This window comes from Apodemus sylvaticus, chromosome 5 (assembly GCF_947179515.1).
Source record: "Apodemus sylvaticus chromosome 5, mApoSyl1.1, whole genome shotgun sequence".
NCBI classification, from domain to species: Eukaryota; Metazoa; Chordata; class Mammalia; order Rodentia; family Muridae; genus Apodemus; species Apodemus sylvaticus.
The window spans coordinates 83,566,340-83,592,260 of NC_067476.1; the positions used below are offsets into that span (position 1 = coordinate 83,566,340).

At 48.3% G+C, this 25,921-nt stretch overlaps 1 protein-coding gene across 6 annotated transcripts in view; it reads right to left on the reverse strand.

Moving 5' to 3' along the window:
* Prr5l (proline rich 5 like) overlaps positions 1–25,921 on the reverse strand; it is a 90,007-nt gene that overhangs the window by 14,846 nt on the left and 49,240 nt on the right. For all 6 annotated transcript variants that reach the window (XM_052183078.1, XM_052183079.1, XM_052183076.1 and 3 more), the window contains 4 exons: positions 24,826–24,883; positions 19,374–19,465; positions 12,376–12,516; positions 6,474–6,600 (listed from right to left, as the gene is read on the reverse strand). In XM_052183078.1, coding sequence (XP_052039038.1) covers positions 6,474–6,600; positions 12,376–12,516; positions 19,374–19,465; positions 24,826–24,883 — 418 coding nt within the window. The remainder of the gene's footprint in view (positions 1–6,473; positions 6,601–12,375; positions 12,517–19,373; positions 19,466–24,825; positions 24,884–25,921) is intronic.

Consider the following 25,921-nt stretch of genomic DNA (forward strand, 5'->3'; position numbering starts at 1 on the left):
CCTCCTTGTTGGCTTTTGTATTCTCCTGGATTTCTTTCAATGATTTTTGTGTTTCCCTTGCAAGGGCTTCTAACTTTTGATCCATTTTCTCCTCAATGTCCTTCATGTGTTCCTGTACCAGCATCATGACCAGTGATTTTAAATCCAAATCTTGTTTTACTGGTGTGATGGGGTATCCAGGACTTGCTGGTAGAGGAGAATTTGGTTCAGATGTTGCCATATTGCCTTGATTTCTGTTAGTGACATTTCTGCGTTTGCCTTTTGCCATCTGGCTCTCACTGGTGTTACTTGGTCTTGTCAGTGCTGGACTCACCAGTGCAAGCTGCCCCTTCCCCGTTGGCCTCTGGTGCACAGCTTACACTCTGCACTGCCTATAGACAGGGTGCTGTTGTCCAGGCTGTTCAGATCCCAAAGCAGGCACCTGAAGGCTCCCGCTGGGGCCCGCAGGATTTATTGGAGCACACCGACTTCTCCCAGCTGGCCGCCCGGAAGCCCCCACTAGCCTCTTGAGGGACCTGGAGATGTGGCGGCCACCCAGGCTGATCTGAAGCGGAGAGAGTTGAGCTGGGGGCTTCTGCCTGAGGCCTTGCCCCAGATTGTGTCTGTGGACCAGGTGGAACCCGTGTGCACCCCCAGGGAGCTCCGAAGGTGAATGTTGCTGTGACCTCCCCTGTGCTCCGCCCACTCCGCTGGGCAGCCGATTTCCCCAACCGGGCTGGCGCACACTAGGTTAGCCTTGTCGCCTGGGCCCTGAGTCCAGGCAAACGCCTGGGAGGCCAAGGTCCGAGCAAAGTTCCCCTAGGGCTATGTCTGTTATTTGGGTCCGCCAGGTGACCCGGATGGCGGGCGTGCGCGTCCGCGCTCCGCGAAAGCACCGGGAGAGTCTGTTGTGCTAATAACCTCCTGGGCTGGTTGACACACAGATGGCCCACCAAGCCGCCCAGTTCTTGGGGTCAGTCCTGTGCCTTTTGGGGCCTAGACCCCCGTTTTGTTAGCCTCAGGCTACGCTTGTTAGCAGTCTCTGCCCTCCCGAGCACTCTGGCTCCTGTAGGCAAAATGGCGGCGCGTGCACCGGCCGGGGCAAAAAAAAAAAAACTCCTGGCTGGGTTGGCGCCCCGATGGCCACTCGAACAGCCCAGGGCCTGGGTGCAGGCCAACGCCAGTCTGGCTCAGACCCCTGCGGTGTTGGGCCTAGGATTATGTTTGTGTACCTCAGTCTGACCGATCTCTGGAGCCCGGGATCAAGATGGCGGTGAGTCTCTCCTGACTGGCGGGCAGCGGAGTTCTGAAGTGGCTTCCGTGCAGCGAAAGGCTCCGCAGAACCGCAGTTGCTTGCCGCCCGGCTGGTCAGCGAAGGTCAGTGGTCGTGGGCGCAGGGCCTAACTGGACCCTGTGTCGCCTTGGTTCCACTGCTGATGGCCCTTCAGCTGGAGCAGCCACTGCTACCGCCGCCGCCGCCGCTGCCGCCGCCGCCGCCGCCGCAAACATCCTGTTGTTGCCTTTCTTATAGTTTCACTGCTACCCTCCTTACCTGATACTTCCATTGTCTTCTTGTAATAAGAAAAGAAAAAGTGAGGCTTTGGAGGGGAGGGCTTGCACACACGTGTGAAGACACACACACACACACACACACACTCTCTATTTTGGATCTTGGATAGGATCACTTATTTACTGTTTCAAAGCAAGTCTCCCAGTCCTGGTCCCAGTCTAGGTGGGGCAAGACACTGCTTCAGCAGCTCTGGAGTCCAGGACGCAGGGCGCACAGCAGGGATACAGGGCAAGTATTGGCTTACAGACAATTCCTCTAGGCTCTGCTCAACAGCTGCCTAGCAACAGCTTTCATCATCTCTGGCAGCCATTACTACCTGTGCCTCAGCCAGGGACAAGCCAGGAGCAGCAACATATAAGAGAACTGCTCACTACCCCAGACCCCTTCCTCCCTCTCTCTCTTTCCCTCCTTCCCTTCCTCCCTCCCTCTCTCTGTTCCCACTTGTTTCCAGGTAGCCTTTCTTTCTCTTTCGCTGTCCTTCTCTATCCCCACCTCTATCCCCTTTCTTGGTACCTTCCCCCAATAAGCTTTCTTTATCCTAGGTCTGGTGTGATTTCCCAGAGCAACACCTTGACAGGGGCCTGCCCAGTACTCCCTTACTCCCACTCATTAGATCACAATTTGTATTTCATATCAGCAAGTCTCTTCTTTTCTTGTCTGCAAAGCTGGGACCCTTCTCAGGCACCCCAGGAGGAGTAAGGGTAGCACCGCCCTCCCTGGGTCACGCACATCTGGACAAAAGCCTGGACAGGAGTGTGCAGCACGGCCCTGGGCTGAGTGGCTTTTCAGATGACGGCCAGGCGATCTCATGCTGGTCTCAGGGGAGACACAGCACAGCCCTGCCTCAACTAAAAGGATCTCTCAGGACCCTATTGCAACTCTTAACAGTTTTTCCATTGTCCACTCATAAAAAGTTATGTGTATATATGTGTGTCTCTGTGCGGGTATGTGTGTGCACCCATGTGCACCTACTCACACGCAGGGTTGGAGGCACTGTAATCTCCCTGGAGCTGGAGTCACAGGGGCTTGTATTGGGTTCTAGAAACTGGACTTCGGTCTTCCGAAAGAACAATGTTTGTACCTTTGAGACATTTCTCTAGTTCCTCAATTATTGTCTTAATACCCCTCTGTTGCAGACTGAGTGACTGCTACTTTCACAAAAATACTTATTTTATGTATATGCGGGATCTGTCTTCACACACACCAGAAGAGGGCATTGGAAGCCATTACAGGTGGTTGTGAGCCACCATGTGGTTGCTGGGAATCAAACCTGGAACCTCTGGAAGAGCAGCCAGTGCTCTCAACCAACCACTGAGCCATCGCTCCAGCCTATGAATGCTATAGAAATCTATATCCCCACAGAGTCACCTCAGCTTTTAACATGTAGAGGCCTGGGACGAAATGTCTGGCCTGGGACACCTCTTGGACTAAGGATCACCTATGCCCTTAATGACCTCATATCCTCAATGCTGACAGTTCGGGCATGAGGGATGGACTGTCTACAGCAGCTGCAGAAGCTCTTAGCTTTGGGATCCTAACTCAAAGGGCCCAGTGACTGCACACCCAGCATGGTGCCTACAATTGGCCCTGGCCAGCACTGTTTCTTGCCTCTGGTAACTCTTTACCTCTGAAACTCCCTTAGTTCCTTGAGAAGTCCATCTTCTAGCTCTCTACAACCCTGGAATTCCTCCCAAGTAGTCCTTCCTGACTGGGTAGCCCACCACCCACTTTGTTTACTCAGTTAACTCTGCCCATCCTACATTTCCCCAAACAGACCCCACTTCCTCCAGAGAAATTTCCCCAGTGTCCTGGGTAGGTGGACCCTGTACTTCTCCCTCAGAGATTTAAATAATTCTGCCCCTCACTGGACTGTGGTCAGGGGTACACCTCGTTTGGCTACAGGTACATTTGCAGCAGCACACAAGGTACCTGGCAGAGAGTCTAAAAACATCTGCTGAGATGTCTATGAAATGAGAGGATAATGATCTAAAAACTGCTTAAAAGGGAATAATGTACAGCCTTCCATTCCTTTCAAGACAACCTTTCAAAAACAAGGACTGGGCTGGCAGAATGGCTCAGCAGATAAAGGTGCCTGTCACCAACCCTGTCAACCTGAGTTCAAACCCCAGAACACACATGAGAGAGGGAGAAAATGGCTTCCTGTACTCTGTTCTCTGATATCCATACTTGAGTGCATGGATGGATGGACATTTGTATGCAGGTGTCCACACACAAATGTGGTCCAACACACCACATTAATTAATTAATTAATTAAAAAACTACACTGTCCTCAATACAAAGTCTCGGGCCTCACCTTATCTGACAAAAACGTGTATTGTTTTTATTTGGGTTGGAGACAGAGATAGCTCCTCTTAGAATTCTCACATCTACTCTGCCAGGGTTTCTCTGTGCAGTCCTGGTTGTCCTGGAACTCAGTCTGTAGAGCAAGATGGCCTTGAACTCAGAGATCCACCTCCCTCTGCTAGGATTAAGGACATGAAGTGGGAGCTAAAAAGATGAGTTAGCGGTCAAGAGCACTGTCTGCTCTTCCAGAACCCAGATTAAGTTCACAGCAGCACATGGCGGCTCAGAACCACCCATGACTCCCATTCCAGGGGAATCAAAGCCCTTTTCTGCCCTCTCCAGGAACTAGATACACAAGCGAATACACACAAGCAAAACAACGCCCATACACACAAAACAATAAAGTAATTATTCAAACATGAAGATTAGTGAACTGAAGGCAATGAAGAAGCAGGCTCAAGCTGGAAGATCAGAGGTTCAAGGTCATCCTTGGCTACATAGTAAGGTTGAGGCCAGCTCGGGCTACATGAGACCCTGTTTCAAAATTATGGTTCTTTGTTAAAGATATTACATAAACAGGAATTCAAAGCCAACTATTTGAAAACCACTTGTTCCCTGGATGTCTCTCCTATATGTGAGACCATATATTTCAACACACTTGTTTGGTTTTCTCGTTAATCTGTTACAGGGATCTGTTCCAACTAAGGGCTTAGGGGGTTGAAGTAAAGTTTGTTTGTTTTTTTTTATCTTCCCCTATGTTGGAATTAGGCCCTGACTATGTTGGAGTTCTTGGCATAACACCACTAACCTGCTGGCATCCAGGTATCTCCCTGGGTCCCCATCCCTGAAATGACATGAGCCCAGACAGTAATAAGGAAGGTAGGCTCCATGGAGACTGAGGCAATACAATATCCAGCTTAGGGAAGAGGCAGAGGGCGAGCGGGCGGGAGACTGCCTTCCTTCAATAGCTTTCAGATTTATGTGAAGGGAGTGAGGAAAAGATCAGAGAATGAGCCTGTGAGACCTGGGAGTCAGCTGAATGGAGCCAGCCTCCCGCAGTCTGTGGCTGCTGTGGTAAAGCTAGTATCTCCAGAGAAACAGGACCAGGGCCAAGAGAGCAGCCATCAGAAGGCTCAGCCTTCTACACATAGAGGCCCAGGAAGGGCAGCATGCTCTCTGGGAACTGCTCCTTGTCCCCTTGGCTTTGAAGCTCAACTGCAAATCCATCAGAGCAGGAGGAGGGCCAGGCCAGTGTAATCCGGGTGATGTTTCTGATTCTGTACCTTTCTTGGAGTACAAACAGACCTGGCTTTGGAGTACACCAGCCTGCACTGGTCTGCCAAGCATGATCGAATACCTGCTGTACTGCTGCATGGCTGGACATCAGGGCCCCAGTGCAAATGCTGAAGACACAAACAAGCAAGCAGCTGCCTTGTACAATCTTACTACATCTTAGGCAATAACTGAAGAATCTTCATCAAAAGTCTTTCACAACTTTTGGCGGTCTCTACCAAGGCCATGGTTTTGTTGGGAACGATTCTACAGTATATTGTACTATGACATCGGATGTTTCTACTGAGACTGTCTAGACTGGGCTCTCACTGGGAGAAGGAGCAGATCTGAATTATCTCTAGATTTTATATAGAGACTAAGACACTGCCTGGTACTGCAGTACTATTACAGCCAACAAAACAGGAGGTCCAGGCAGAATTTATTCCCAACTCTAGGAAACCTGTCCCTTGCAGTGAAAGACCTGGTAGTACTTACAGAAATAGAGTGGGGACAGTAGATGAAAGATCTGGTTGCAAAAGTGGCATGGTGGCTTCACATGGCTGCTAGTGTCAAGGGAAGGAATGTCATGGGTGGGTTTCCACTTAACTGAGTGACAGGTGTTGGACTGGCTAGTTTTATGTCAACTTGACACAAGTCATCTGAGAGGAGGGAACCTCAATTGAAAAAAATGCTTCCATAAGATCTGGCTGTAGGCGAGCCTGTATGGCATTTTCTTAATTAGCGGTGGATGGGGATAAGGGTAGGATCCAGATCATTGTATGTGGTTGCATCCCTGTGCTGGTGGTCCTGGATTCTATAAGAAATCAGATTGAGCAAGCCATGGGGAATAAGTCAGTCAGTAGTACCCATCTATGGTCTCTGCATCAGTTCCTGTCTCTTAAGTTCCTGTCCTGTTTGAGTTCTTGCCCTCACTGTTTTTGATAATGAACTATTATATAAAACTGTGAAATAAACCCTTTCCTCCCCAAGTTGCTTTTAGGAATGGTGTTTCAATATAGCAACAGTAATAAGCCCAACTAAAACAGGTGTAATAAGAAAATAGTTTCTGGTATTAGATACAGAAAAACTACTGAGAAAGATCAAAGTCATTGGTCAAAGGAGTGGATGAGACAGGTGCTAACTACAGAGGTTGGGACCAGTCTCTGAGGAAGATTGTTAGAAGGGCAGGCTTGCTGCCACATGGCTTTGGAACATCTGTAACTAACAAACCAAGATTTACACTGGCCTTCACTAGAACAAAGCTCTGGGCAGATAATTGGTGCTTGGTACCTCATACTAGGTATCATTATCCCCAAGTCTCTAGTCTTCTGAGTTTAGTGTTTCTTACCCAGTGAGTATGTGGGACCTGCGCAGCTGCGGTCCCCGCTGATGCCGAGGAAGGGAGACACCACTTGCTTCACCAGCTCCTCCAGCTGCAAATAGCCCTCACTTGGGCCTGTGGGCTCGTGAACACTCTACAAATGAGCACCCAAGACAGATAAAGGTCAGTGAAAAGTGTCAAAGCAGTGGACATTTGTTAACACCTGTCAATGACCCTCCTCCGTGTACAAGGACGCGTGACCACAGTCAGCCTCCCTGTGGTTAGAATGAAGGACACAGGCCAGAAGCACTGGGCAAGTCTCAAGTCAATAGATGAAAATGAGAGAGAACAGGGAATGGAGAGGAGGCAGGAGGTGGGAGAAAAGATCAATGCAAGATTTGGAGCTGGTGGCTCTCACGGGGACATGGAGGCATGGGACATGGGGACATGGTTTACACTGGGTCATCCAGAGGGAGCAGCCCTCATTCCTTAGCCCCTCCTCCAGGTTGCCAAGCAAAACACAAATGACAGGTTTTCCTGGCCCTGTGCAAAATGCACACGCAATAAGAATGTTGAACAGGAGATGAGAGTCTATTAAAACAGACACTGAGAGACAGGTGGATCTCTGAGTTCAAGGCTAGCTTAGTCTAAAGAGCAAGTTCCAGAACAGCCAGGGCTACCCAAAGAAACCCTGTCTTGAAAAACAATGCATGCATACAAACATAATACATACATACATACATACATACATACATACATACATACATACTAAGTAAATCCAGTTTAAGAAGTAAATCCAGAAGCTGGGCCTTTTAAGAACAAAATCTAGGTTCACCCAGGACAGTGTAGGTAACATAGTTCCAATTCTCACTCTGAAGGTAAGGGGCGGTGAAGCCCAGTGGTCATCCCACCCCTAGAAGAATGGTGAGCTTATCCACAGCAAGCAGGCACTTCACAAAAGCATTGCATATGAACAAACACACAGGCCTCCCAACAACCAGGGTCAGGCAGGTCCCCCTTCCGATGGCCACACATAAAGACCAGGAGGCTTAAGAAACTTGCCTGGTGTAACACAGCTAATAGATGACAGAAACAAACAAACAAGACAAACAAATCCCCCACTGGACTGGAACCCAAGCTGTCTGGCTATAAGCCCATGTGACCACGACTTGTTACCAGGTTAGAAAACAGAGGAAAAAACACAGAGAAGTCCAGAACAGGAGAAAGAAGACCTAGAAAGTGGTTCTAGGTGTGTTTCTGCAGAACAGCACAGTAGGAGTCCTCAGACTTGCACTTGAGGTAAAAGCCAGGTGGCAAGTGACCAGAAAGGGACAAGGGCCTGCGCAGGAAGGAAGGGAGACATGACAGTCAAAACTGCAAAGGAGCTGGTGAGAATCTGCTGTCTAGAACAGCAGCAGGCTCCTTGTGAATGGTTTCTCACTGCAAGGGTCTTGCCTTCCTGTTGAGGGGTAGCAATGATCCAGAGACCAGAAAGGGATAAGGAAGGGGCCTGAGTACGAAAGAAGGGAGACTCGGGGTGGTGGGTGGGGTCCTCTGTGCTTCGCCAGAAAGATTATCTCCTCAGATTCTCAAAATAGATCCTGAATGGTTTCCCTTAAAAAGCTAAAGCTCAGCTAGGCAATGGTGGCACATGCCTGTAATCCCAGCAATCCCAGCATTTGGGAGGCAGAGGCAGGCGAATTTCTGAGTTCGAGGCCAGCTTGGTCTACAGAGTGAGTTCCAGGACAGTCAGGGCTACACAGAGAAACCCTGTCTTGAAAAAAACCAAAAAACCAAAAAAAAAAAAAAAAAAAAAAAAAGCTCACCACCAGCCCTGGTCTTCGGGAGTGAAGCAAGTGGCTCAACTCCTGCAGATTAGGAATCTGTTGAGATGAGGTTCCCAAGTAAAAGGCTTTTCCTTGGTCTCTTTTGGCTACACCAAATGAGACGTAGATGCCTGGGTGTTGGATGGTTTAAGGAAACAAGACGCCTGAAAAGAGGCTACAGGTTATATGCAGAGTTTGACAGAGTATGAGCAGAGTTTGCAGTCTGGGACTAAAAAGGGAAGGGAAGAGACAGATGTGGAGGAAGTGACTATTGGGATGAGCTTGACTGTGGCTGGAAACAGGCTTGGTGATTCTCCACACCCTCTGTCCCAGCTCCAGCCTCAGAATGCTTAGTGTTGGAAAGGATCTCGGAAAGGAAGCAAGCCACTTGACTCAGGAAGGCTCAGGAAGGCTGGCCCAAACCTGAGTGGGACACACAAGGCAGCAGGAAGGCAAAGAGGCCGGAACCAGACCCCAGGGCAGAGTGGTCCAATGCAGACAACCACCGAGGCCCAGAGACATTTTTCTTCTACTATTACTTCCCTTGATAGTTCTCACCAGCTCCTTCTCTAGCTTCTCCTCCAAACGAGTCTTGACAGGAAAAAGGTGGCAAAGGGAAGGGACAAGGGGGATGATAACACAGCTTGCAACTGAGTGGCTCTCCAGGGACATGGCCCTTGAGGACATCCTCAGCCTTCCCACTGCTAAACCACTCAGCACATCATAGCCTGTGAATGACAACTTTTCATGGGCCAGTATGAAACCATGAAATTGAGCCCTACAATGAAAAATTAAGAATGTTTAGTGGGAGATGGGAGACTATGGAACTAAACAGGCCCGCCAAGGACAATGTCACACACCTTGTCTCTTGGGCAGGGCCCCATACTCACTTAAGACCTCCCTTATCCTCTGGGTGGGACCCCTTGAGAAGAGGAACTCTCTACCTAGTATAGCAGGAACTGCCCTTGTATTTTCCAATAAGGGGGGATTGGCTTAAGAACGTTTGGAAGACTGATGGGAAAGAGAGAGCTAAAGTCTTAGAAAACCTCTCTTCCCTTGTATCAGAGTCAGGTCATCTTAGGAACAGCATGCCCAGGTCTCATGTCCCTGTAGAGAGTTGGGACAATTAATTTACAGTCCATTCCTTGTAGCAGGAGTGGTCCCAGAGTGGATTTCCTAAACATCCTAGTAAGGCTCCAAAGCTGCTACCCCTCGGGCCTTAGAAAGCAGATTTTGATGGAGGAAAGACCTACATTGATGGCTGCCTTCCTCAGTGCCTCAGCTCCGCATCTCCAAAGGGAGAAAGGCTCCAGGGGACCTATTTTCAGGTGGCTAAGAAGGGAAAGATGCCAAGTACCCTGCCTGGAGTATGACCATATTAAAAGTTCTAAGGGTGTTTCCAACACCTAGGGGGAGGCAGGAAGGGAGGCTGAGAGGTGAAGAGAGCCAACGATAAGGAATGGCTGACTGGCCCAGCTCACCCTGCTCAGTTTATACTCCTGAGTGAGTTAGCTAACCTCTCTGACCGTGCAATACCCTGACATGGCAAAACCAAGAAGATCCACAGTGGGGACTGTTTCGCTGCTCAGTTTTCCAGAACTTCATCACAGCCACAGAGCTTCTCGGGGCCATATTCCATACTTCCAAAGGAAAAAGCCATCATGGGGACTCAGGCCAGGGGCCTTGGGTTCTTCCTAACCAGCGCCATCGCTTTCTAAGCCATGCTCAACGAACACCTACTCTTATGACCAAGGGTGCTGAGGGCACAGCATGAGGAAGAAGCTTAAGATTTGCTCTGACTGCTCTAGACAACAGTGTTTAGAGCCAAGAAAAAATGAGCACCAAGACTCCAGTCCTGCAGGGACCAGGAAGGCCACAGCACAGGTCAGCATTAGGGTCAGGTTCTAATGTCCGATAGAGGAATGGAGGTGCTATAGGTCCAGGGACACACTTGAGCAGATTCCCTAAGATCAGCTGGAAAGACCTGAATGTACACAGTATGGTAGGGAAATGGACAGGCCAGAGTAGATGCAAGTTCTGGTATATCTTTAGAGGCTTTAAGGGGGTGACACCATGTACTGTTGGGTTGTTCCACACAAAACCCAGAACCTCAAAAGGGATTGTTATAGAAACAGGTCCTCCTGCTCCAGTTGCAGATGGGGGAGGGTCCTCAAAAGGCAGTCATGACTACATGTGAAAGATGTATAGGAGTTAACCTTGGCTGTCACAACGGAAATACCCCTTGGGCAGCATCTCTGTGAGGGCTTATTAGATTAGGTTAGGTTAATAGAGGTGGATAGACCCACCCACCTCATGGACAGAGCCATTGCCTGGGCTGGGGTCTCAGGCTGTATAGAAAAAGGAAGCCAGCTAAACACCAGCATTCATCTCGCTCTGCTTGCTGATACAGATACTAGATCCAGTGTGGCCCACTGCCGCACCTTCCCGCTACTGTGCCTTCTCAGCAGCGATGACAGTAAGCTTAAATATACAGTTCCCCTTTTAAGTTGTTTTTGTCAGGAATTTTGACACAGCTAAAGGGGAAGTAAGTAATACTGGATGGTGTTATGAATGAAAACAGAAACAGAAAGTGGAGCGCAGCTTCCTAACCCCACTCCTAGAATCCTCAGGGGCTCCTTCTCCACACTCCGTATTTGGGAGCTAAGCTCTGAATTCAGCATTTCAGATGGAATTAAGCTATGGAGGTTTTGCCACGCCCATCCTTCTATTCCTTTCTACAGAAAGCCTAGCTCTAGAATGATACCCACCCTTACCTCTAAGATGACCCTTCCTCCTTTCTTACTACAGGAAAGGGGAATATGCAGAGGATACCCCCAAGAGAGTCAAAAGCACAGTAGGTTGGGGAGCTGGAGCTGGTGATATCCCATCAGTCATTAAGAGCCTGATGGGGGAACCTGAGACCTGCACACCCATCCATGAAGGAGCTTGCCAGGACATGTTGGTTCCACCTGACCACATTCAAGGTCACGGTTGATGGGGTAAAGGGGATCCCCAAGTCCAGCGTGTGCCAACCAGACAGATCCGTTACCTACAGGAGGGAGCAGGTGCTCATGGCTCTGCATCTTAAGACTCTCACTACCTCTGACCAGCTGAGAAATCCCACTCCACTGCATATGCGTCCTGTTTTTGTTTCCTTGTCTGGAGCATGGGAATAACAACAACGCTGACCTCATAAAGTGCTTATTTGGATTGTTTAAGAAAAACAGAACATTTATAGTGCTTGTGCCTGCACCTGGCAAACAACCAGAGCCTGAGGAGTGTTAGCTCATCTTCCTGTCGCTGATTTAAGACAGGGATGAGAAGACAGGACGGAGCCATCTGGGTAGTGTCTCCCTGGAAACAAACACCATGGCATGTCACATCTAATCTGGTCCAAATAATTCCACAAACAGAGAAAGACCAAGTCCAAAAGCATCCGGGCAAGGCCACAAGAGACAGCATCAGAGAAAAATAAGAAACAATGATCCAGAGACCAAGAAGTGACCAGAGCTTGGAGACCTGACACGGTCTTCATGCTTTCTCATGAAGCCCATCCAGGAGTTCCAGGTCTGCCTGGACTCAACTATGACAGATACTTTGTCACTGTTTGTAATCCTTGGCTCCTTCGCATAGTTGAAGAATGGAGAAGGATGTCTACCCTTAGCAGCTGGCACCACAATGAATGGCTACTTTTGTGCTCAAGATTCTGGGCAGAGTGCTGAAGGCACAAGCAGGAGAGAAAAGTCTAGTATCTGTCTTGACTGTCCCAGACAACGGTGTTCAGGGCAGAGGAAATATGGGTACCCAAATGCCACCGGAGGGACGGAGAAAGCCACAGCTCCCAGGAAATCAGGCTCCAGGTGTGTTGTTCTTCCCTTACTCCAGTACTAGCCCTGAATACAGCAGCAGGACCCCAACAGGTGCACAGCAAAGGCACACGAACCGGTGAACCAAGAAACATGGACAAACAAGCAGAAGAATGCACGGCCCAGCTACCCTGCTCTGCAGTGCCTCCTCCCCACCCCCATCACGGCAGGATCCTGGGTCCTTTGGCTGATGGCTGGCATAAGGAGGGGGGCGGGGACGGGCCCCTCAGAGCTCACCTGCAGAATGAGCAGCATTTGTATAACAGAAGAAGGCAACTTGGACTGTGCCAACAGCAGCAAGTCACCCAGCTTCACCTTCAGCAAGACCAGGTCCCGGAAGCCCAGCAGGGAGATCTGGCGGATGGTCAGCTCCTGTCCCTGTGGAAGAAGACAGGTGGAGGGGGGCGGGGTGAGTGCCTGTTGGATCCCCACCAGCCTCAAGGAGTCCGGGGCAACTGTTCACAGTGCACTCGGGATGGACTAGGACAGGCATGGGCAAGGCCTGTGGGCTGTCTCAGAAGAACACCAGGTTCTGGTTTCCTCCGGCATTAAGGCAAGGTGTGGCTCAACTTGCTTAAATAATCTGAAGACAATACAAGATACATAGTGGCTGGCGTCGGAAGGAGTAAAAGAGAGGAAGGTGGGAAAAGAGAGAGCAATCACTACCCTCTCCCTGCTTCAAGGCTGCTTCCTCAATTTCATCTGTCAAATATTTAAGTGCTCATACCACCACGTCAGGAAATATCAGACCTTACATGGCTACGGAAGGCATTAGAATTTACATAACCACAAATAATTAATGATAAAAGTAGTAAGGCAAGTGTGGGAAGGAGTAAGCAGAATGAGTGTGACTATTCCAGTAGTTAGCGTAGGAAGTGGGGATATAAGTGCTGAGAGTTATAAGAGTTTGCATTTCTAGGCTCTGTATGCTAGGCAGGACCCTAAGCATGCAGCTGTAACTAGTGAGTACGATTTCCACAAATTATGCTGTGGTTCGTGTGTGTCCTCCTCATACTCAACTACTGGAACCCTGGGACTAGGAGAGGTGTTTTTATGCCTTCTGAAGATTTATTTGCATTTATGTGCATGTGTGGGGGAGGGGGGAGGGGTGGGAGGTAGGGGGTGGGGGGCGATAAAGCTGATGAGACTCGCCTCACACTGCCCTGATTAAATATAACTCATCCCTGTTCCTGAGCAGTGTTCAAGGTAAGATCAGCATTGGAAACAGCAGCAGCAGGAAACAGAGGCTGTTGCTCGCTCCAACAAGGGCAGCTGCTCCATCAGCCAACACCTCTTCAGAACTTCCATGATGCTGTCTATCTGTAGAGATGGAGCCTGGAGTCTCCTCAGAGGCCTGGCCAGGCTGTACTCTGTCCATGATATTAACAATCTCCTTACCCCTACAGTCCTCAATGCTCTCCTCAAAGCACACACCTGAGACCTATCCCTCAAGGTTTTATCCCTCAAGGTTTTACATTTTTCTTTTTATACCATTAAAATGATCACAAATTATATATAAAAAAGTATTGTTACTTGATCTTTGTTAGGTATCAGAGAGTACTTACATGCAGAAATAACCATCATGCCTTAGCTCAGGCTGGACTAGAGAAGGATCTCTGGCTATCAGATAAAAGCCAGAATTCCTTAGGAACATGGGTTCCGACCCATCAGAGGGGACATATGACTCTCTCTTGATGAGTACCTGTGGCTGGCCTCCAGACTCCCTCAGTCCCTATTCACAAGTACTTGTTATACATCTCAAGGCCACCACACCAGCCTCCTGGCCCTTCTGCTGGCCCCCAGCCTGTTCCAGATCCCTTTATAATACCACCCCACCCCAGGCTCTCCTCCTCTCTTTTTCACGATTCTGTCTCTTTCTACTCGCTTCCCTAGTGCTGGCCATGTCGTTTGCCTTGTTCCCTCTTGGCTCTGGATTCTTCCGGATGCTCTCTCTCTCTCTCTCTCTCTCTCTCTCTCTCTCTCTCTCTCTCTCTCTCTCTCTCTCTCCCCTCCCCCGCAGCCATCACAGTGGTTTCCTTACTGCACCCCTCATGCACAGTTTTATTTTCGCACCACCTAAAAAGTTGGGAAGTTGGTATCACCCACGCCTGACAGCTAGACGACTGGTAGGGCAAGACCCAGACTCATTACTTGTTTAGGCGAGGCTACTTAGTCATACAGGATGCTGGGGGCTGACAGAAACCATTCCCGAGTTTTGTCCATGCCCCTGATGTGATATCAGTAGTAGAAGCGTTTGATTTAAATAATACAAGGCAGAAAAAGTGGAGGCAGGAAAGGGTAGGCAGACTTTTTGAAACTAGTCTGAATGTCAGTCCGGAGGGAAGAGGAGAAAACAAGGAATAGGAAGGCAATTGCAGAATCGCCCTACCAGCCACCGCAGAACCAATCTGTATTACTGGTCTTTTTCTGAGGAGCCCCTAGAAGCTCCCAGGGCACTGGAGGCCTTTCCACTTGTCAGCGAGGGATGGTGGCTCTTGATTGTTTTGGATTTTAAATCATTTAAGTAATTTTATACTTAAAATTTATCATTTAAGTAATTAAATAAGTAAATTTACATAAAAGTAAATTTAAATTTTAAATCATTAAGTAATTAATATTTCTCAACCACTATTCACACAGTTAAGACACGGTTAGAACAAGAGATGCCACCTTCTGTAGTGTTCTTGGTATCCATATAAGAAAGCACTCTTCAAAGGCTTATATTCATCTTCTGAACTTTTCTAGACAGTCTCTACATCTATAAAACTGCACACAGAACCTTTAAATACACACAGGCCATATCTTTATTTAGCTTAGTGTGACTTGGACACCTTTGCATATCAGTGCACCATGCTTCTCCCCTGCCCCATAAGGTCACTCAGTATTCCAATATATGAATATACTCTAACTGCCATTTCATCAACTAAAATGCTCCTCCCCCTTTCAACCACAACGATGCTCCAATAAACAAGTTCATCCATGATTCTCTGGACACTTTCGCTAGTATATCCAGATCGATACCACTCTTCAAAAGAAAACTGACACTATCAGCATCTGCCCTTACAACGGGATGGAGGGATGACTCATTAAAGCGAGGGCTAAGCAACATGAAGGCCTGAGTGTGACAGAATCTACATTTTACAAACCAGATGAAGTCTGCAATCTCAGCACTGGATAGGCAGAGCTAGGGCTTCCAGGTCAGTTAACCTAGCCAAGTCAGTAAGACCTTGTCTCAATAAATGTGCAGTCAGGAAGGGCTCCTGGCATTGGCCTCTAGCCTTTACATATATGTGCTCATGGGCACACACTGACTTTAATGGATCCTGTCACATTGCCCTCTCAAAAGAATGCACTGATTCATCGTCTGTATCTGAGAGCACACTTCCTCATGCATGGAGGGTATAGCGATGACTGCTTAAGTGGGCAAACACGGAAGACAACCAAGAACAACCTATTCCTAACCCACCTGTATGGACAGGCCAGGGAGGCGGGGAACAGATCCACAACATTAAGGCAACTGCTCAAATCAACCTGCTTTTCTATTGCTATTCCACCCCTTCCCACTCCATCTCCTTTCCAGAAAGTTCTCAGCAGTACCTCTTCCCACAAGTACCTGCAGTCACTCGGGAGTGGGCTAGGCAGGAGGGTCACAGGACTCTCCTGGAAAAGATGAAAAACTTTGCCTTTGAGTCTTCCAGGCTAAGGTTAAACGATACATGCCCAGGAAAGAGAGACTCTGCTTAGTACATGACCAGAGGGCAGTATAGCGTCAGTACCGTGTACCTCCCACGTGGAAAAGTGAGCCCAAGCAATCCTAGACCAGCACATGAGATGCAACTTACATCGAAACTGTCCTCAGCACCCCATACTTGCGTGTGTGTATGGTACACATACTGTGGAGCTTATATCGTTGTCCCAGCAGCCACTAAGGCGCTTTGCATGTACAAAGGCTGCCAGGAAAAGCACTCAACAGGAGAGATGAGGTACGCAGTTTACACCAACAGAAATGAGCCAATCACTGCTTGGCTACCACTCATGGCCATGAACCAGGGCTCTGGGATGTCCTCAGACTCTGTTCTGGCTTCACTTCACAGTGGACCAGAGACAGGCCACCTACTCATCCAAAAGTAAAAGCAAGTCTATCTCCTCGTAACGTTTGTCCTGGAAACAGAAAAATGTCCACCTCCGCATTACCCAATGTGCAGGCTGCCCACAGAGCGTGCCTTCTGCCCATTTGTTCCAGATCTCGCCTCCTTTGACTATTCTACCTAACGCTTTGAATCCAGGCCTCTCCCTCTCAATCTCTTGTAGCAAATAAAATGAGTCAGCACAGGCAGAGGCCCTTCAAGGTCAACAGGGAAGAGTGTGGCCAGGCGGGTGGGCCACTTAGCTGCTGGCAGTGAGAGGAGTGAAAGGAGCATCAATCCCATGTACGGCCAGATCTTAACCACTCCCCAAGAGACTCAAAATAGAGCCATCCTTAGGTCTGTAGGACTGTTCCTGCCTGGCTGAGGCAGTCCCTCAGTGCTCATCCTGACTCACTCCACATGCCATAGCCATCGTCATGTCCTGGCAGCAGCTGCACAAATGACCCTGATCTGTGATCCTCTTCCTTTGGGTTAAACAGATCAAACACAAGATGTGTTTGAGAGAGAGAGAGAGAGAGAGAGAGAGAGAGAGAGAGAGAGAGAGAGAACCAGGATCTGTTTGGTAGAAGTGTGATGTGGCGAGGTGGGAGCGGTGCCTCTGCAGGTCCACGCTGAGACATCCCTTCCCCTGAGGTACCAGCTATACTACGGATACAGTGTGCAATAGAGTTTATTTAGGGAATGGGGAGGGGAGTTGAGGAGGGAGTAGAGATACAGAAAGGCAGAGAGAAAGAGAGGGAGAGGGGAGGGCAGGACAGGGGAGGGGAGGGCAAGGGAAGGAAGAGGAGGGGAGGGGAGGGAGCAGAGAGAAGAAAAGAGGGGAGGGGAGAGGAGAGGAGGGGAAGGGAGGGGAGGGGAGAGGAGGGGAAGGGAGGGGAGGAGAAGGGAGGGGAGGGGAGAGGAGAGGAGGGGAAGGGAAGGGAGGAGAAGGGAGGGGAGGGGAGAGGAGAGGAGGGGAAGGGAAGGGAGGAGAGAGGAGGGGAGGAGAGAGGAGGGGAGGGGAGAGGAGGGGAGGGGAGGAGAGGGGAGAGGAGGAGAGGGGAGGGAAGGAGAGGGGAGGGAAGCCACCCAGAAACCTATAGAGAGAGATGGGAGAAGGGGAAAGGGAGAAGAGGCCGAGAGAATAAGAGTGAGGAAGGGACAAACAGCCCCTTTTACAGTAAGCCAGGCATTACCTGGCTGTTGCCAGGTAACTGTGGGGCGGAGCCTAGAAGTAATGCTATCACAGATGCTGGCTCAGTTCTTTTTTCATATGCATGTATGTATAGCAGAATGCACTATTTGTTGTTTATATAAAGCTCAAAGTTAGCACCTAGTATTTTTATTTGTTACATCAGCGAACCCTACCCTCAGGTCTGTCTTTCTGAGGACCTGTTGCTTGCTAAGGGGTGACAACTGCAAGTGAGAAGGTATCTGTGGGTGCAGACCCTGAGGGTCTCCATCAGCACGGCTCAGACTGAGCGCGATGAGCAGGGGGGGGGGACTGCAGCCAGGCTCCTCTATGCTCTGTGATACAGGAGATGCGAGCAGCAAGTCTGCGTGGGAAGTGACATCACTGAGCAACATTTTAAATGTTGAATATGGATTGCAAGCCATCCTTCTGAAACACTGTAAGTGCGAACAATCTCCTGGGGCCTTCGCTGTGGACTAAGGAAATTCCAACCATTGTTGGTGTCTCTGTTTCCAGTCTGCCTATTACACTCACACTTCAGCAAAGCAGACCAGGAAAAACCTTAACCCCAAGGGGAGTAGAGGAATGTGAGCAAACTACAGGTATGTGCAAGCAATTTGGAGAGGAATAGCTCACCAGTTAAGCCAGACTGGCTGTCCAGCAAGGCTCAGAGATCTGCCTGCCTCCCCCAGCCGCTGGTGTGCAGCGATACTGACTTCTAAACCGGAGACAAAGATTTCAATTCAGAGCCTCACACTTCCACAGCAAGCAGGAGGCAAGAGTCTCCGCCCTAAATCTCACAACCTAGAAAAACACTTATTATTGTTTTTGTATGTATATGTTTTTTCTTTGTGTGAGTTTGTGCATATGAGTGTAGGGTGCCATGGAGTTTGGAACAGGACAGTGGATCCCCCGGAACTGGAGTTACAGGCAGCTGTGAACCAGCCAGCGTGGGTGTTGGGACTCACAGCCGGAGCCTCTACAAGAACGGTGCTAACTCTTAACTGCTGTGCTATCTTGCCAGTCCTAAATCCTAATCCCATGTTTTGCAGGGACTGATGTGCATAAAGCTAAAATACCCAACAATACCCACGCTCTCCAGCCCCAGCTCCTCCCACCCAGCACGATTACATCATGTAGCTCTCTGGGTGAGAGTCCATCAGAAAGCAAGGAATATTATCATTTCCCACGATGTCAGGACAACAGCAACTTGCTTAAAATGTGTCTCAAGGGGACCAGCAGGAGGGGGAGGAAGGAGGGAGCAGCAGTAGAGGATAAGAGGGTGGAACCGGTGAAAGTGCACTAGACACAGGCTCGAAGCGATCCTGAGGAACCAGCACTTTCTGATCAATGTGCACTAATAATGTCCTTTGAAACTGTACTTCAAAGAGAAAGCCAGTGGAAAGGACAGGTGGGCTGAGAAGGAAAGAGAAAACCCACCTTGTTCAGTGTGTGTGTGTGTGTATGTGTGTGTGTGTGTGTGTATGTGCATCTGTAATTTCAAAACCATGAAGGTAACAAGAATCTACAAATTGCTGGTTATAGCCGGGAAGCAGTGGCCCATGCCTTTAATCCCAGCACTTGGGAGGCAGGGGCAGGCAGATTTCTGAGTTCCAGGCCAGCCAGGGCTACACAGAGAAACACTGTCTTGAAAAACCAAATATATATATATATATATATATATATATATATATATATATATATATATATATATATATATATATATAGCTGGTTATATATAAGATCCTCTTCTTCACTTGAAGTTAGAGATTAAATATAGACACAGACTCCTCAGAAGATCTCTGGAACCCTTACTAACAAAGGTGTCCCACCTCCAGACTGTCCCCCTCTTAGCAAGAGGCCTGATCACCAAGGTCAGCGGAGGAGACAGCCTGTTATGTCCCAGTGACACTGACCTGAACCGGATAAAATATCGCCTGCAGGGTAGGGAGAGTCTCGGTGAAGAAGTGGTCCCAGACTTCAGCCAGAACCTCAATCCGATTGTCACCTACACACAGGAGAAAGAAGAGAACGTGTCATTACAGAACAGGCCACAGGGCAGCCCCTTCTCAAATGTAAAGTCTAGTATACTAGGGAACTTGTAGCTGGGAACACAGCCACAGTGTTACAGGTCTCTCTACCCTCGAACTCAGAAAAGGGAGATCACATGATAAACATTATCCACAAGGAGGCCCTCTTACCCCATCTTACAGGCTCAGAGACACCAAGTAACTAGACCAACAATACACAGCTGAAAGACAAAGCCGGGGCCCCTGACCTCACATTCTTTATCTGATTCTCCTGAAGACTGTTTGCACAGCAATACACCGATCTGTTTGCACAATTAGACACAGCTGTATCTGTCTGCATAGTTATATACTGCTTGGCTTGCACGGATATACAGCGGCCTGTTTGCACAATCACACACTGCTCTGTTTGCACAGTTATACACTTTTCTGTTTGCACCGTGACACCCGGTTCTGTCTGCACAGATGTTATTCCCTGCTCCCCTCGCACTGTTGTTATGCACTGTTTGCAGTTATATACTCTGGCCTGATTCTGGGCTTGAGCTGTCAGGTAAGAGGTCTACAGTATCACTTTCACCCACTGTTACCCTGGAGCTGGGAGGCACCTCCTGACTCTGCCTGCTCACCCTGGCACCAGGAAGCCAAAGGACACCCACCCAGGCTACAGTACACAGGTCACCTCATGTCACTGAAGGGATGTGAGAGGAGAGAGCCTGCTTCATGACCTAGATGTCAGAGCTGATGGGCGACTACTGTCTGCTCATCTTGAGCAGAGAAACTGGGTCAGCCAAGACAAGACACCAAGAGCCGTGTTTGGCGAAACACCATTAGTTCCATGGAACGAATCTTGATAGACTCATTTAGCATCTTCTGTCTATTAATTTAATGGCCAATAAAAGCAATGGCTGAGGAGAGAGCACAGAACAAGGGCAAAGCTAGTGGCTAACAGCTGCTGGAAGGTCAGGGTGGATGCAGACTTGGGTCACCCTCTGCTCTCCCTGACAAAGCACTAATCAAACACAGCTGGAATTGCCCTCCGCCGGAACTCAAGAGTCTGGGACAGGTTTGTCCATGTGCAGAGCACCGAGCCAGACACATCAACAAACCACTATGGAAAAGCCTTCATGGAGAAAAAAAAAACATGACAAGGGTCGAATGTGTAGACTTTGGCAGATGCCAGGTCTCTTGGGGGCAGGAGGCCCAATCTGACCCGAAGAGGTGGCATTACAGAGCAAGCCTTTCTAGTTAATAGGAACACTTTCTGCTTTCCCTTAGAGAATGGACACTTCTACAAGATGGGCGACACAGAAAGAAGATCTGTCTCCTTCTCCTGTGTCTTCATCCTCAGCTAGACCTCCCTTGGGCTTTGGAGTGTGGCTCCCCAGGCTTGGTCTCTGCCCCTCACACTCACCACACTTCCTCACAGCACAGAGCCTCTGCGTATGAAAATTCTTCTGCCCAGACTTCTCTTTCCCACCTCTTTGGCTAACTTGCCTGTTAACTCTCTGAGTTTTAGTTCAGACTTGATTCTTACAGGAACCTTCCTCCAGTTAACGAAAACCCACCCTGCGTACATTAGCAATTCTAACCTTGGCTACGCAGCCCCAACCACTAACACACTCACACACGACTGTCATATTTTAATATATGATGATTTGATTCATCTGTTCCTATTTCCAGTTTAGCTTCCCCAGAACCTACAAAGGACCTAGCATCCAATTACTGACTGATCAGCCACACAGAATCATCTTTCAAAATAAGCAATACTCATTCAATCACGGGATGAGGTAGGGACATTTGGTTTCCTAAATCTGAAATGAACCCCAAAGAGGGGTAAAAGTTGTTCTGGCTGCTTTGTTGATAGCCCTTCTCTGAAGCTTTCTATGGTAAAGGAAAGGAGGGAGAACCCTGTGTGGCAGCGCTGTGCCTGCTCCCATGCTAAGACAGAGGCCTCAGGAGTGTAGAAAGGAGTCCTCCCATCCCGGAGCTGAGAGGTACCTTCTAGAAGTTTGTATCTGACTGATGGCTGCAAAGATCAGGGAGGAATGAAGGCCCCAGAAAGTCTTCTGTGAGAGCAGAAGACACAGTCCAACAAAGGAAGAAAGAGGTAACTGAAACAGGTAGCTTCATCTCCAGAAACAGCCTGTAAGAATCAGCTCCCTGCAAAGGTGAAGGGGTTTGAATGGAATGTTCTAGATGGCTGTCATCAAATCTTCTCTTCGGTACAGCACAGAGGTTGTCAGCAGCACACAGGATGCTATAAAAAACATCCTGAGAAGGAAGGTCAGTGCAACTGTAGAAAACACTGAAAACAGTATGGTGTCTCCTGCCCAGAAGCTGCTGTCGCGTACATCTGAAGACAGTAACAAACCCGAGTGGGGGCCGGCATGGCGCCAGGGCACCTGTGGTAAGTGAAGGCAAAGGGCATCCCGGCTATTCCCAAACTTTAGTTTTTGTGACACAAGAGCCCCTTCAACCGAACAAAACCTTTCTTGAAGTTCTAGTTCATGGAACCAAAGAGTAGGAATACTCTGTTTAAAGTCGAGGACACTTCCTTTTTTTTTTTTGGTAAGAGTTATTTATTATTATATGTAAGTACACTGTTGCTGACTTCAGACACACCAGAAGAGGGTGTCGGATCTCATTAAGGATGAGTCACCATGTGGTTGCGGGGATTTGAACTCAGGACCTTTGGAAGAGCAGTCAGTGCTCTTAACCACTGAGCCATCACATCAACTCTGAGGACACTTCTTAAATGTTCTCCTAAGCCTGATCAGCATGCAGAAAGGGCTCCAACACCACAAACCTAAGACTAGGAAGCCTCATGGAAATGCCTGCACTGTGTCACCAGGTCCCTGGTCATGCTTTGGGTTTATAGGCACGAACTATTGGATGATCTTCAGTCATCCCATTGAATCTCCATCTGTGGGTTTCCATCTTGCTTGAGGGTCACGCGTATCCACATGTCCATCTTCCTGATTCAAGGATGCCTCAATCTTACTCAGTATCTTCTTCATAGAACTGGCTTTACACATTTCTAGAAGCTCCAATAACTCCCAGAACTGACATATAGGATATATGACTGTCACATGAGCAGTATAACCAGGGACAAATGCTTTTTGGCCCTCCCTGACTGAGGGCTGGCTACCTTCCAATACCTGTGGACTAACCTGATTCCCAGATACAAAGAGCCCCTAACTTCCTAGTCAAAACAAGTCACCATTGATGTGTAAGTGGATGAAGAAAACATTATCTAGCTATATAGTGGAGTAACTGGCCTCAAAACACCCATGTGTCTTTTGACATGTGATAACACACATGGACTGAGGGCTCATTATGTCCAATGAAAGAAGACACTTAACAAAAATTACTAAACAATAATTACTGTATGATCCCTATTAGTCAAAACCCAGGAAGCAAGGTGTGACTGGTGGTTGTCTGTGTGTGTTTGCATGCACGTGAATGCATGTGTACCACCTGCAGGTACCCAAGAAAGCTAGTAGTGAGAGTCAGATCCCCTAGTGCTGGCATTACAGGTGCTAGTGAACAACCTCCTGATATGGGTACTAGGAACTGAACCTAGGTCCTCTGAAGAACAGCAAGCCCTCTTACTTGACAAACCATATCTACAGCCCCAATTTCAAATAATTTAAAGCCTTGATTTAGTGGGTATTTGCAGACTTAGAGAAACAAAAATCACCATCCATATGTGGTCCAGAGGAAAAAGTATGTGTGTGTGTATGTGTGTGTATGTGTTCATGCACACGTGCACATGCCATTTCTACCATTGGTTATTTCCAAAGAATTGGAGAGACATTTACTTTGAGCAAAGCACAAGAACTTTCTAGCATCTGTCTCTCATTTTCCTGGGTTCAGTTCCTAGTACCCATATCAGGAGGTTGTTCACTATCGCCTGTAATGCCAGCACTCTAGGGGGATCTGACTCTCTCTACTAGCTTTCTTGGGCACCTGCATGTGGTACACACGCATTCACGTGCATGCAAACACACACACACACACACACACACACACACACACACACACAAGTAAAAATAAAGGCATTGTCTTTCCAGATGCCACGTTACTAGGCATGTTGTCTTTCTCAAGAAATAGGAAGAAATGTTTTTCACTGGGTAGCCCTCCAAGTTCATGTATGTTGTCACATGTCAGAAGACACCATGTGTTTTTGAAGTCATACACTCCAGGATATGGCTAGATACAGCCCTATGAGGTCTGTGTCTAGACATCCTTCTGGCCTATCCTGAGGGTATTTGTCACAAAGAAAAGGTAGACAAACTGTGTGCGGAGTTATGGTGACACAGGTACCTTTTACTCACTGCAAGCCCTCACCCCATTTCCTTAAAAATGAGACTCTGAGCTGAGGATGTAACTTAGTTGATAAAGTACTTGCTTAGCATTCACAAAGCCCTGGGGTTTAATCTCTAATAGCATAAACCAAGCATGGTGGTGTATGCTGTAATCCCAGAACTTGGGAGGTGGAGGCAGGAGGATGCATTAGAAGTTCTTGGTCATCTTCCACTACGTAGTAACTTTGAAGACAGCCTGGGATACAAGAACAGAGAGAGAGAGAGAGAGACAGAGACAGAGACAGAGACACAGAGAGAGACAGAGACAGAGACACAGAGAAAGAGACAGAGAGACAGAGACAGAGAGACACAGAGACACAGACACAGAGAGAGACACAGAGACACAGACACAGAGAGAGATAGACTGGGAGGGAGAAACGTGCCAAGATTCACTAGGAAACTAGAGAACAAGCTAAGCTGGGTCCCTAGAAACCCTAAGTAGAATCGCAGGGGTTGTCCACTCTTTCCTGACCTGTCTCTAGTCAGTTTCTTTCTATCCAGTCACTTGGATTCTAAAACCACAGATAGACCAAGTCATTTTCTTCATCTGTCAGATCACATTGCATCAAAGGAGAGCCTGTTTGTCCTATTGTTCCCAAACTGGGAGCACCTCTGTCTAGTATGATCCCAAGAAAGATTGCAATGGTGGATGGAGAATAGCCTAGAACAGACTAGAGAGACCAGAAGTATCTGTGGTACAGCAATTGCCCCTATCCCTTTAAAGGGCACCACCAAGATGCATCCGTGGAAACCACTTACCTGGGTCTCCACTAAATCACCCCAGCCCAGCCCAGTTTTGCAAAGGCAGTCTGTGTTGCACTGACAGGGGTGGCTGGTTCAAACCACTGAAGGCAGCAAGAGGCAGGAGTGACTCACTCGCTGGGAGTCTGCTGCTTTTGGACAGATGTGGCTCAACCCTGCAAACACCAGAGGCTGAGTCAGAGCCCCGTGCACCAGTGCCGCCTCGTACTTGCCTTCACACAGCTTGATCTTCTCCTCCACAAAGGACAGTCCTTTTGCAAGAAGCTGGTTCTGCCAAGAGAGGACAAAGAGCACAAGAGCTGGGTGACTCTGATGCAGAACACTGGACTGTAGGCAAGCTATTCTATGGGGCATTTTCCCAACTCTTCCAATTCCCACTCGCAACACAGACTTTTCAGGCTCCCTGTGCTAGTCAGCCTTCTAAGTTTAAGAAGCCCTTTGTCCTGGAAGAACAAGAACTTCAGAGGAAGACTGTGAGACACCACACAACCCAAGGGTAGTAAGCCAAAAGGCCAAATGCAATCACCACCACACTCACCTCTCAAACTAAGAGATACAGAAGGGACCCAGTCCAATTCACTGTTGAACCCCAAGACCTTGAGGTTCTTGATGACTTAAACCCTCATAGAGAACCTACACAAATGGGAAACTAAACAGAGCTAGGTTTTGGGGGTAGGTGGGTATTTTTTTCTTTTTAAGAATAAATTTGGAGCCAGACATGGTGGTGTAAGCCCAGAACTCTGGAGGCAGAGCCAGGTGGATCTACGTAAGTTTAAAGCTAGCCTGTTCTACATAGTGAGTTTCTACAAAGAAAGACCTCCATCCCCAAGCAAACAAACAAATTCAGGCAGCTGGGAAGGTGGCTCAGTAACTCTGGTCTTCCAGCACTCCCATCAGGTGGCTTGCAATCGACTGTATCTCTAGCCCCAGTAGGGTCCAACTCCTTCCTGCTCTCATTGACACACACACACACGCTCATAGTTTAAAAATAAAAATTTTAGTTCCTCATACTTGATATAACAGAAAAAGATCAAATGCAAACTTTTAGGCACCCTTGAAAATGTGTCCATCAACAGGCTGTGCATAGGAGAGTTGTAGAGAGTCAGGCAAGGTTCTCTCCAGTTACAATCAGCAATGAATTGAGTATCCTGCATCTATCAGAGAATTTGAATCTTTCATCGCTCCACCGTGTGTGTGTGTGTGTGTGTGTGTGTGTGTGTGTGTGTGTGTGTGTCCCTAACACACAAAACCACCCCTATGTGAGCTACAGAATCTCTGAGATCACTGATGGCCTGGTACTTCTCTTTG